We start from the raw sequence: 13609 nt of genomic DNA on the forward strand, positions 1-13609 counted from the left end.
TCTGTGTTTCTACCTTCTCTTAAAAAAGAAAATCATATCTGGCAATAGTAGGCAGCCATCCTTGTGCTGAAACAGTTGGCTGGAGTTAGGGAGCAGCTCCTTCCCTGGACTTGGTGTGTATTTTTCCTTTAACCCTAGGCCCCGCTCAGGGAGCTGTGCTCACTTACGTACCCGCCTTCCCTCTGCAGGCATTTGAGTTTGGCTCAGAACAACCTGTCCTGTGCCTGCTTCTCCTCACCCTTTATCTCCATTGTCCTCTGAGGGCATTTAACAATAAGGCAGTTCACACTGCAGGGATGCAGGAGATGGAAGGATCATGTTCCACTGGGGAAAATGGGGATGGCATCACTGATTGACAGCTCTGGAATAGAACCTCCAGTTAGGGATGAGGTTTCCCCCATCTAAGATGTGGGAGAGGGAAGGTATTCTAGATAACAGGCCCAGCAGGAGGCAAAGCATGGAGATGGGAAGGCTTACCATGTGCTTTGGGAATATCGAGACACAGGATTCATTCTGGAGAGTTGGAAAATATAAGGGTGAATATTTAGGCCAGAACAAGTTCATAGAGGAACTTTGATTTGAGGTTTAATTCAGTTCAGTTTAATAATTATTATTCTAGCCCTTGCTATATCCCATAACACAGTACAAACACAGACACATATATATGATTGAAATGAAACCTCTGCAGGAACTTTCATTCATAGTTTAGTGGTCTGTAAAGAAAGGTTGTTTGCTGTTTGTAAGTTCTTTTCATGGATCTTCTATTAGTCAACCTAATATGAGGCCCTCTATTCAAGCCAGACAAACCAGGACTTTTTCAGGTTAAGAATACAATGCAACCCATTTTTTTTGCCTTAAGGGACTGGGGAACCCCTAGAGCTTCAGGGCCCTTGTTTTGGAAGTGGCCAGAAGCCTCCGTAGCTTGTTGGCTGGGAGAACACCTCCCAGAGGAGTTTTAGCAGTGTCAGCCTCAGGAGTGTATAGACTCAGAGAGAGGGAAGCCAGGGAGCAGACAGCCGTGGTGGCTGAGGGATGAAGGGATGCTTCAGAAAGAGACTAGAGGGGTAGGCACAGAATGAAAGTGAAGAATTTGATTATCAGACAGCAAGAACATGGGCCCAGATTGTTCTGGGAATAAGGGAGTGACAATAACTCTCAGAGATCTGGTAGTGAGCTAGTACATTGGGCTCCAGAGAACCCCAAGGATAGGTGTGTGTGTGTGTGTGTGTGTGTGTGTGTGTGTGTACAGACCTTGCCAAGGTAAAGCACGGAAGGACCCCTAGACAGACAAAGCCTTCTTATACTGCTGACATTCTGAGATGAAAAAGAAAAAAATACAGTTCACTGTGATAAACATGCTGTCTTAACATCTGGTGAAAGAAGTCCTCTTACAGTGTGAATGACTATATTTGTGAGAAGACCTGCTTGGGATAGGACGATGGGCATGGATTTTGGCAGAACATCAGGCAATGAAGAAAAGATGATGAAAGTGCTCTTCAAGGAGAAAAAAGGGAAGGAACTTGTTTTTTACTTCCAAGAGGGAAACAGAGAGATGGGAGCAGGGGGGTCAGGGGAAGGATGGCCCCGGGCTGGGGGAGGGTGGCCAAGAGGAGTTTTATAATCAAGAATGCCTACCATGATATCCAGCTGATTCCTGTATGATGTGCAAGGGTGACTCCTTTCCCTGACTCCAGTAATTCCAATAAAATTTTGTTTGAATTTCCCCTCCTTCACTTTGGAAACCAAGCAAAAGCTAGGGGTTAACCCCTGGGTCTACGGTATGGGAGGGAAAAAGGGAGGGGGGAGAAGCAGCACTAGCAACAAAAATGTGAGTCCCTCCCAAGAGCTTGAAGAATCCTGGGGAAGGGGCTCTGGATAGAGTGGAAGTCAGTCCTCAGTGGGCCTCAAGGGGCGAGGAGGCCCTGGGTGGCATCTGGTGTGAGGTCAGTGTGGAGGAGCAGGAGGGAACAGGCTACGAGGCAGGGCTGTGTTCAAATCTCACTTGTCCTCAGGCCACCCCCTTACCCTTCCTGGCCTCATCTTTTTTGTGTTTAATATAAAAACTACCTATTTCAAGGTTTAATTAAGACCATACTCTTAGAGCTCCAGTGCTTTGAAGGTGCTCAAAAAAATGCCCAGCATTATTGGGGTTGTCTTTGCACCTGTCTCCAGTAACAATGCTGACAAGTTTGGCCGTGGGTGTAACGGGTGCCCTCATCTAGGCCTGATAGGGGCCACCTCGCCAAGTCACCACCCCTCATTCCCCACGCCCCTCTCTTCCCCAAGCGTGGAATTTGGACAGAGTCCCAGGGAATGAAACTCTCAGGAGTCATCTTTACTGTGAAATTCTAAAATCATATTTATTCACCAATTCACAGAAAGTGTCAGAATGACCACCAACATGAATCAGTTTGTAGGCATTTACAAGCCGAGGCTGAAAATAAATATCTATCTGTGTTGAATAGGCATTTAACAAATTACTTGGAAACCGCAAGGATCTTGTTAGAAATTTCGTTTGTGATTCAAACATGGGTAAGATCGCAGTCACGGGAAGAAGCTCGACGATTCCCATCATGGCTCTGAGTTTCTTCCTATACTTTTATATACATATAGACTCTTAGTGAACCTCACTAAGGTTGGTCTGGATCGGATATGACAGCTCAGTTGGGAAGAGGAGGGGCTGGTGAGAGGAGGTGTCAGGGAGGGGAAAGGCATTTTCTCTGATCCTTTGCAAATGGGGCAACCTTGTTCTTTGAGTATGATGATAATGCGCTTTGCTGAAATCAGACTCAATTTTCTATAAACGTGTATAGTCCTTATAATGAGATATTCCAAGGTATGCATAGTATCTCACTCTCTCACAACTATATACTTAGCAAATAAACAATGTTTTCTAGACTTAAAAAGATTCATTCTTTGAGATAGCTCCAAGAGCTCAGAGATCTGACAGGTCAGGTATACATTGGCCCATTGCTCGAGGTGAAACAGGAGACATTTGTGGTCAGCTTGGAGAGAGCTGCCCAGACAGTGACAGAGGGCTTGAGGGGGCGTCTGTAAACTGATGCTGCCCCTCCTTCCTTGCACTGCTGCTGTGCCAACCCCTCAGAGGCCCTGAGGAGAGCTCACTTGTTTATCTCAGACCTTTCCACATGCACTGTGACTGAGCAACTGGGAATAAGCAGTGGGTAAGACTTCTAAATGGTGGCAGCATCTCCAGATAGGGCAGAAGGAAGGGCTGAGAGGAGAAATCACTAAGCCATTTAGACTGGCTGAACCCATAACCTTATTATTTAGTTTCAGTATTGGGCCTGGAGGTGGCAAGATTCAACATCAGACAGGGGCAATGGGAGGGGAGGCCCCGGACCTGTTCCCTCATTGGGTATTATGCAGCTGGGCTCTAAGCATGTGCAAACCCACTATGTGCAACACCCCGTCACTGCTCACTACCAGAGAGCCAGGCCCAGTGCCTGCAGCTGCCTTCCTATTGCACCCAGGTGTGAATTCCCGAAGGTTCTCCTCAGCCAGGTTGTGATTGTCTATGGAGGGGAGGTGGCTGAAATTGTGTGTACATCATTTAATTTAGGGGTGAGGTGCTAGTACTGGGTGCCTAAAAGGTAGTGACAAGCTGGTGCTTCAATTTCCAAATATTTATCAAACTCCTACAATATGCCCAACTAGCTTTGAGGGTTAAAAGTAAACAACAACAAGATAAAGTGTAATATTCAAACAAATGCTTCTAAGAAATTTAAAATGTGTTGGGACCATCGGCATCTTCATTCTCTACTCTTTCTGTATTATAGATACGTATATGACTTTGGTTTACATATATGTATGGTATTTATCTGCTGTCCTTAGCCTACTTATCTCAGATAATTTCTACTTAATACACTAAATAATCTCCCCAACTAATGTCCCACCAAATCATTCTGACTCTCTTCCCTACCAACATCATAATATCCATGCCAATGACATAACAAATCCAACTCTATTACCTGCAGATTTCTTTGCAAACAACCTGCTTATATATTCTATTTCTTTTCTAAACTTACCAATTGGTTTTATTCAATCTCCTGACAAAGCTGTCCAGCTCAGGGCATCAACAACCCTTTCAGGAAGCCACTGAGGTGAGGCTGGAAGCAGTCAGGTGGGCTGTTGACCTGATCCATCGCAGCTAGTTCAATTAAGAACAGAAATCACCTTTTGAACAGCTCTGACTTTGGAAGCCATTGATTAAATCACATCTATGGTCACATGGCCAGACTATGCCATAATTTTTGAAAGTTGCACACAGATTTAAATGTAGAGCAATGCTCTGGCTTCCTGGGTGAGGGGTTGTCCGTGCTACTATCCCTCCTGCTCAACTTTACCTGTTTCCTCTCTGACTCAGAATCATATTTCCCCCATATCTCTTCTCTTCCTTTTTGAGTGATCTGCCCTGGGTATCCCTAAATAAGTTTTTGCTTTATTGCCACCACCTGAGGTATGGCTAGTGAAAATGAGCCCAATCTTTTCTAAATCCCACATAGCCTTGTAAGGCCAGGTCCTGGTGTGTGACACAGACCAAGATGGACATGATTTTGTCTTCAGAAGTGGAAGAAGAATCCCTCATCACAGAGGCCCTAATGAACCCTTCCCGATGGCCAATGCTGCCTCTTCATCCCTGCCCCTCCCTTTCCCACAGGGGTTCTAGGATCTGTAGCTGAGACTTGTGCCTTGATTCTCTGCTTCTGCAAATAGACACAACTTGTGGGCTCACGTCTGATAGCTCTTTCCGCTGGGGAGAAGAACCTTCAACATTTCTCTGTGCATGTATGTCCCATTTCTTTTCTGAAATGCTAAGAAAAAAAGTGGGCAGCAGAGATGCATTTTCATTCCAAGGTAAGAGTAAACAGACATTAAAGCCAACATGTTTCTGTTGCCTGTGATTAATAAACACCGTCTGCATTTTGGCTCTTCTCATGTCTGCTGCCCTCTTTTCATTAGTCTTTTGAGAATTGAGCTTCATCTTGATGAATCTTCTCTGCAGTAAATTTGATTAAAGGGACTGGAGAGCAGCAGAGGGCTGAGGTCATTAACAAATTAGGGCTTTCTCTCCTGAGTCCTGACGCTGCCCGTCATCTGTCCTGGAGTAAGGAGGGCACATCAAGGCCCATCTACACTTGCTCCTTGCTTGAGGAAAGGGCTATACTCCAAACAACCCAACTTTTGTCCTTTTTCCATTTGGGCAGCAGGGATGTTATCCTCTCTCAAAGATGAAGGAATCCTTCATCTCTAGGGCATCTTCATTTCTCAAACCAAGTCCATTCATTGAGATCAAGTGATCTCTGGAATTCATTCAATTCAACCCTCATTGAACACACGCCATGGGCCAGGTGCAGTGCAAGGCACTTAGGGTGCCGGGATAGATACATTACTCTTCTTGCACTGAGGAGGTGGCCTGTGACAGCAGAGGAGGCACAAGTTGGGGATTCCTACTAGGCGCACACCACCATGTTTTCCAGGGCCCTAATCAGGCACCCCATCAAGTTCCTGGGACCTGAGTACCGTGGTTCCATTTTATCCAACGGAGAGTTCCTATGGGGTGGGGCCCTGCCTCTGGAGATGGGCTGCCTCAATGGTCCAGAGGTACCAGCTCTTCTTTGCACCTCAGAGTGGGAGGAACTGTTCTAGCAGGAGCCAGTAGACACCCCTGCCTGGTTTTGTGACGTCGTTCTGTCAGGCACAACCCTTCCCCACCTCATCGATATTTCTGACAAGTGTAAAAGGCTGATATGGCCTGCCCAGTGAGTCATCCTGTTTACCTCATCTATGTCCAGTCTTCCCAATAGATGCCCCGACTCACTTACTCCACCTGTGTCCTGGGTGGATCTGAGCTCCTGACCATCAAGGCATAATTTCTCCCAGTTTTGCCTGAGCCAACACAAACCCTGCCAAAGGGAACAGAGCCAATCCTGTTTTCAGAACCACCAAATACCTCTCCGTCTACTTCCTGACAATCCATTCCTTGTCCCTTTGTCCCACAGGAGGATTTTGTAATAAATGACTAACGTAAAGGAAACATAAATTGCTCTAAGGTCTTAGGACAGAAATGTGTCATCAGAGAATTTATGGAGAGCCCATGCTTTAAAGAAAAACTCTTCTGGATGTACAGGAAATGGAGAAGCACTTTACCTTCCCCTTTTGGGCCTATGTGGCTTTCCCCAGGCTGTCTCAGCAAGCCACATATATACACGTTAGTGTATTCTAATTTGCTAGAGATGGGTTATTCTCAACATGATCTCTGTGCTGGTCTGAGGAGACTGGTTGGACATTTAATGAGAATCAAGTGGGCATTTAACCCTCCTCCAAGGTGGGCTGGATAAACGAGCTTCCGTTAGAGCAATTGGAAGGACACAGCGAGGAGACTGTTGGGGGCTGTGAGTGTATCTCTGAGCAGGAGGGCTTTGCGGATCTTAGGAGCTAAATAGCAGGAGCTAGTTCTTCTAGGCTACATGTCTGGGATCCTCCCCATCTCTTCTTCCTCTGTCCTTCCACCCCAAGCCCACCACCCTGGCCCTCTGGCTCCCAATCTCAAAAATCCTTCGATGAGGACAGATTCTGCACCATATTTCAGTGTAAATGACTACAAAGTGCCAACTAGTTTCTCCCAAAGGTTTGTGGACCTTCATCAGAGATTAGGCTTTAAATAAATAAATTAAAAAAAAAACCTAAATCAATGATCAGAGGACCTCAGACATCTGGTAGGTGGGGAAGGGACATGTGTGGAGCCCGGCACCTCGATGTGCCTTAGAAATCAGATATCCTAAATGCGCAGAGATCAGTGTGTAGGTAAGGCTGTGGGTTTGTTTTTGGTCTTTGGTTTCTACTTTTAGCAACATCCAGAATGAGTTACTGCCCTTTTAAGAAAAGCTGTTTATTCCTCATCCAATCTAGTGTTTGCATTATGACACTGCATGCCCCAGTCTCATTACACACGGAGCACGCTGCAGTAACTGGTGGTGTCCTTAAATGACTGTGTTCAGCTGTCTTCTGGGCCTGGGCCATTCCACTGCTAAGGAAGCTGCATGGACATCAGTTTTCCCAAAGATCCAGGGTCACTGCTGCAGTTTAGTGGTTTCCCATGAAGTGCAGCCCTTGAGGAGGCTGCTCAGCTTACAGAAACTTAGAAGGAGGCCTCCCTAGGGGTGGGTGGCCTCACTACAGCTTCTCCAGGGTTCTGAGTCTCCCCAGGATGAAAGGGCTCCTGGTGGCAGGAAATGGCTCCTGCCTGGGGGGAGGAGTGGAACTGCTATTGGGTGTGAGTGTGAACTGGAGCCTGGAGGGCCCTGGGGTGCGGGTGGGGGCAAGGAGGGGTTGGGCCATCTGCTTCAGGCCCCCTCTCATCACCATACTAGTAACTGATTATTTACCTTGTTAGTTAGTAGTCAGCTCCTCCCATATAGACAGCTCAATTCATTCTCATTGTCTACATCAGCGGTTCTCAAACTTGAGTGGGCATCATAATCAGAGCACTTGTTAAAAGGAGATTGCTGGGCCTAACCCCCCAAAGTATCTGATTCAGTAGGTTTTGGGTGGGCCTGAGGATTTGCATTTCTAATAAGCTCCCAGGTGCTCAGCAGATTCTGATGGTGCAGGGACCACGGTGCGAGAGCCCCTGTTCTGCCACATCATGTGAACTGCAGCAGGTCCCCAGGGCCCCAGGGGGTCTCCCCCCACGTCAGGCCACTTCATGACTTTGGGCCTTGGCTCACACTATCCCCTGTACTTGGATTCTTCTTCCCAACTTTCAGGGTCTGGCTGGCTACTATTCATACTAACAAACTTCCTCTGGCCTGGTTGTACTGAATCTCAGCTATCAGCCACATCATTTCTGCTGGATAGTCAGGGTGACTGGCTTTCATCCGTAAGTGATCTGAGCCAGGCCTGGGTTTTACCAAGGAACATTTAGGGAAGCGTTGTCCACTTCCCTAGAGAGCTCCTTGGCTTTTCAGGCTGCCTCAGCAATGTGTGTAAGGCCTCCAGAATTGCACCTACCACCTGACAGGCTGGAGAACTACCAAGGCTACTTATCCTACCTCCCCCAACCCCAAACTTCTGTCTCCTACAGTCCTGACTCTCCTAGACGACCTTCAACACTGCAAAGCAAACATCCCAATAGCTCACGAGACCCAGAGATCCTCATGGGCAAGGCCGGGCCTCATTCATCCTCCCTTCCCCTGTTCCTGGCCCAGGGCCTGACCTCCATGGGTGCTCAATGAGGATTTGCTGAATTACATGGAACATTGCTGGAAACACACATTCCCATCTGTTCACTGACTGCATACAGGGGACGTTTGATTGCTTTCTGGGCTGCTGGTGGAGGTAACTTTTTCTGTCTCTGTCTGTCTACCTAGGACAGAATCAAGCTTGGCTCCTAATCCATAGCCCTTATAAAGACAACTAGTTGGTGCCCAAATGAAAACTAGCGCAAGATCTATGGAACAGGTACAGAATAAATTCATAAAGTAAAGCAAATAAAGACAGGGAAATGAGAATGCTGGAGTAGACTTCAAAACTTTCATTGCTCATTTCCTTAGCCTATCTGGACAACAGAAAATGGTTACATGAAAATTAAATTGTGCCAAGGGCTTTGGCTTGTCAGCCTCAATAAATGTCTGGTGCAGCTAGAGAATCCACAGCCTTTCAGAGCACACCGCTGGAGGCTTTGGGGAGTCCCAAAAGGCCTAAAGATGATCTTATCTGAAAATCATGTACTTTTCATTTGTATAACTCTTTCAAAGAATTAGATCCACTCCCCCACTTTTTTTTGCAAAACCTATTTGGTTAATTAAAATGGAGGAATGTAAAGAAAAAGTCCTGTTTTTCTTGCTCTTGCTAATATTGACTCAAAAGAGCCATGAAGACTGCTAATTTTAAAGTGTACTGGGTCAGGCTTTCTTCTGATTATGTTGCTATTGATTCAAATAAGTCACAAGTCTTTAGAATCATTTTTAGAGCACAGGCATGACCAGGGCTGAAATGAAAATCAGTCTGAGATAATGAACACTCCTGCTTAGAAATCATTATGGGCTCAGCAGTGCTGGAGAGGAACTGAGCCTGGGGAGTTAGTTAGCACTTGGCTCAGTGGAGTTAGGCTCAATGATTAGTCAGTTTCCTGGATCCAAGCCTTTCAACTCTTGAACCACGTTTGTCTGAGTTTGAGTCAATTCAATAAGTAACAAGTATTTTTTTGTTCACCCTTCCCCCAAACCCTAGGAATACGGCCCTTTGAAAGAGTGTAAGGACTGTGCAGGTTTTGTGTTGTTCAGTTTAGAGGCAAAGACCCCTGGGCACTTGATGGGAGAGTCTAATAAGGCAGTTTGCTTTCTCCTAGCAAATGGAAGGCTGCTCCCAGTGCCCCGTATGGCAGGGGCCGGCAAACTGTGGCCCACGGGCCAAATATGGCTGGCTGCTAGTTTTTCTACGGCCTGTGGTCTAAGAAAGGTTTCAACATTTTTAAATGATTAAAAATAAATAAAAAGAATAAAATTTCGTGCCATGTGAAAATGGTATGAATTCAAATTTCCTGCATTTTCAATGTCCAACGACAAAGTTTTATTGGAACACGGCCACATTCACTCATTTGCATATGGTCTGGGGCTGCTTTCGTGCCACAACGGCAGAGTTGAGTACTTGTGACAGAGACCATATGGCCCACAAAGCTGAAAATGTATACTGTCCAGCCCTTTACAGATCAACTTGCTGATCCGATACGTAGGAACAGAGGGCACGACTTCCCACCAGCAGCCCTCTCGCTGGAGGTACAGCCTTTGTTGAACACAAGGATATTTGGTCTAAACTCTGCTTGATAGGATAACTGAATGAGTCCAAGAATGAATTTGGACTATGGTCAGAGCGATAGAGAGAGATAAGCATTTGATTAAATTTACTAGAATATACTTTTAGTATTCTTTAAGACAGGTCACCAACTAGTTGACTGCTTTATTCCACTGGAGCAACTTGTTCTATACTGTCCTTTTCCAATCTTGACCTTCTCTTCCTCCTCCTCTCTGTCATCTGAGCCACCTGAGAGGTTTCAGCTTATTTTCAAGCTCTGGATAACAGAATCTGTTAGTCCACTCCACTTGGCAAGACAAGTAATGGCTTGGCCCATGGCCAAACTGGTCAGCTGTTCCTTCTGGGGATGAGCCTGCATCTGCTTGACTGCTGATGTCTGGACGAGAGGTCACAGGTTTCCTGGGGCCATCTGGGAATTTTGGTTACAGGATGCCAGCCATATGGAGGCTGGAAAATGCTGGGCTGATTAATGACATTTTTCATTCGTGGTCAGTGAAGGCAAGTGATGTTACCACCACGCACATGGCTACTCCCTGAAGCTTCTGTTTCTTTTATATAACCACCTCCATCTTGTTCTCACCCATGGTGATGAGTAGGGTGTTGGGAACATGATAAGTGCCTGTTGACCCCACAGAATGGTTCAAGTGCCTCCTATTGGGAGCTGACATGCAGAGCAGGACCCCTCACAGCAGAACTTGAGGGAAAGAGCTCTTTCTGATGTGGTGTCACCATTGTGGCTCTATAAATAAATCCAGTCACTAAAGGCCCCCTCAAATGATGCATATTTGCCCCTCCAAAAAATTTCCCAAATATAAAAAGATTTCACAGTGCTCCAAACAGCTCACTCGACCACATTAGCCAAAAGGCCTGAGGATGTGTTCCCCAACTCAACCCAACAGACTTAGCAGAGGGAAAAGTGCTCTCTTAACTGCTAGACTTAAATATTTAAATCAAAATCCAATTCACCAAGAATTGGTTTGAAACATATAAAGGGTCCATTTTACTGCCATCATTTCTGAAGAATTCAGTTAGCTTTTAAATGCCCAATTGAAGAATCACTTTTTTTTTTTTAAATAAGGGGACTGTGAGGACTACTCAGTTCTACAGATTTTCTTTTTGTAGAGGTACAGACACAGACTGATAGAAAAATGCTATTTTGTTGGGAGAACTCACAGAAGTGTCTATTTCTAGTCTCTGAATATAAAATCCCAAACCTCTTCTGATATTTTTCCCTAAGAGGTGAAAACTAAGAGCATCCGTTGAGTTTGTGCACATGTCCCTCTTCTCCCTGTGACTTCTCACCTCCTCCTCCATTTATCTCTTGCATAATTTCTATGGCAACTTGTTTCCCTTCTACAACTGTAAACTCCTCTGAAGGGAGGAAGCTTATATTTTCGGCTTTATCCCTTTACCATGGCTGCTGGTAGAGTGCTCAGCACTTAGTAGGTCCTCAGCAATGCCTGTTAGGTGCATAATATGCAAATAAGTCACATCAGGGTGGGAGAGGGGAGCACAGTATTGTCTGTGCCTCTGAATGGCTCTGAGAAAGACACTGAATCTCTAAACCTCAGTTTACTCCTCACAAAAATGTGTCTAACAACAGATACCTCAATTACCTCAGTGGATTATGGTGAGGGGAACAGTTGCAAAACATACTTTAGGAGATGGAAAAGCCTACCAAATCAGAAGTTTGCAAAGACCTGCCATGGATCTTCGCTGGGTGAGGGTCAGACCAGATGACATCAAAGACTCTCCCCCTTCTGAAGCTCTTTTTGTTTGGCTGACACAAGGAATTAAATGAACAGATTCCAAACTTTCTTTTGAATCCAAATGCCACTGTGACTAGGGATTATGTGCCAAGTCAATATGGAGAAGGGCTGGCGACAGAATGGAAGGATGAGGGCAAATTGTACATACTGAGGACAAACAGGAACCCCAGACATCTGAAACAAAGATGATCTCAGAGCCTCACAGAAGTCCTACAACAGCCTTAAATCTTGCCTGTGATTCTGTTGGCCACAAAAGATCACACACTGGTTGCTATAGCAACAATCCTCATCACAAGGTGTCCAGGTTAGGACCAGAGATGGAAAAGATTTCCTTATTAAAAAAGAAGAAAGAAAGAAGGAAATCAGGTTTTCGGATATATTTACCCTTCACCTAAAGCTTTGTTCCTTTTACGAGAAGAAAGAAGCAGCTATTATTATTGCAGATATGATTCTAATTCCTAGCAGTTCAATTTCCAAACTTTCATTTTAGACTCAGAGCAGTCCATGCTTGTGCTAATATATCCGAGAGGAATGCTATTTTCTCAAGAGGGGAAAAAAAAAAACCAGTGTGAACCAGGAGATAAAGGACAATTAGACCAGGTGGTGAGGAGTCCTGCCCACTTTGGGGTTGCCTGTCCAGCCTGGGAGAGAGCCCTGCCATGGCCACTCCTGTTTCCACTGTGAAGCCCAGCTCTGTTGCATTGTCAGCCCTCCGTTTGAGGCTTGTCGAGGCTGTTGCTGGGGCAGTGCCTGTGTGCTGCTTCCTGGATCCTGTGTTCTCACATGGCCAGAAGCCCCCACTGGGCCACCACACAGATCTCAGGGACTGACCAGGCAGGCAGACTCAGAGGGCTTTGGCAGTAGAACAGGCCCTGCCTGTGGACAAAGACCTACCCTTGGCTTCTGACTTTCCGTATAAGCACATGTGGCCTCAGAAAGGAGCAAAGGGAAAGGCTCTCCAAACTGGTGTGTGTGTGTGTGTGTGTGTGTGTGTGTGTGTGTGTGTGTGTGTGTGTGTGTGTATGAATTTAATTCTGCCTCAACAAGAACTCCCTTCAAGTGGTAAGTGATAAGACCTTAGGTGTGAAGTTCAACCACCCTCTCTGTAGGAAGCAACCTGGAGAGTCAACATAAGGAGAACCTGCTGGTCTGTGTGGAGAGACAATTTAGTCAGGTGCACGCACAGTGGGCTGGAAGCTAAGGGCCTTGGGAACACTGAGCCTGGGGGGAGGTGAGCAACATAGAGACTGACATTCTCCTCTGCAGAGCATAGCAAAGGCAGAACTCCGCAGATTGGCTGATAGGCTGCTGGGTGAGCCCAGGACAGAAGTGGGGGCTACAGGACAAAGTCTATCCTAGAGCTCCCACTGATGATGACACTGAGCTTCTTGGAACTGCCCCATGGCTGGGACATGGGAGTGCTCAAGGAGTAAAGGGTGGGTCCCAGGAAGCTGCAGAAGGCCTTCCCAGACCTGCCAGAGAAATTAGAGGCGAGGTGTGATAGACTCAGGCATACACGGGGCTGGAGGTTACAAAGGGACACATGGGCTGGGTGGAGGACCGCTGGAGCACTAATAGGGGAGGGTGGAGTCATCCCACTCCAGCTGGGCTTGCCTGGAGCCACTCTGCCCATGTCTGCCTCTGCCCATCGTGTCCTCCTCCTCTTCCTCTTCACTGTCATCTGAGTCGCTGCTGCTGGAGCTTATGTCTTCCTCTACTTCTTCCTCCTCTTCCTCTTCCTCAGTCTCCTCTTCTGCATGCCCTGGTGCTTCATGCTTCTGGATGTCAGGGAGAGAAGAAAAATACTCATCAGGGAATGGGCAGAGGCCACTTTGGAGTTTATGTTTCTTCCTCCATTAAGGAAACATTCACAATGACTTGAAATTCCTTTCCCTTCATACCAAACCCTTGGGCCTGGAGATAGGCTTTCCTGAAAGGGAAGTCCTCCCATGAAAGGGAAGTCAGAGGGCTTCAGACAAGGACACACAACAGCAGCAAATTCC

General features: G+C 46.3%; 1 protein-coding gene across 1 annotated transcript in view; it reads right to left on the reverse strand.

Annotated features, from left to right (window-relative positions):
- Nucleotides 1-577: 577 nt before the first annotated feature.
- The window catches only part of CLSTN2 (calsyntenin 2), a 379221-nt gene continuing 366189 nt past the window's right edge, over nt 578-13609 (reverse strand). The window contains exon 17 of the mRNA XM_037825098.1: nt 578-13384. Coding sequence (XP_037681026.1) covers nt 13178-13384 — 207 coding nt within the window. The 3' untranslated portion in view covers nt 578-13177. The remainder of the gene's footprint in view (nt 13385-13609) is intronic.

This window comes from Choloepus didactylus, chromosome 1 (genome assembly GCF_015220235.1).
Source record: "Choloepus didactylus isolate mChoDid1 chromosome 1, mChoDid1.pri, whole genome shotgun sequence".
Taxonomy (NCBI): domain Eukaryota; kingdom Metazoa; phylum Chordata; class Mammalia; order Pilosa; family Megalonychidae; genus Choloepus; species Choloepus didactylus.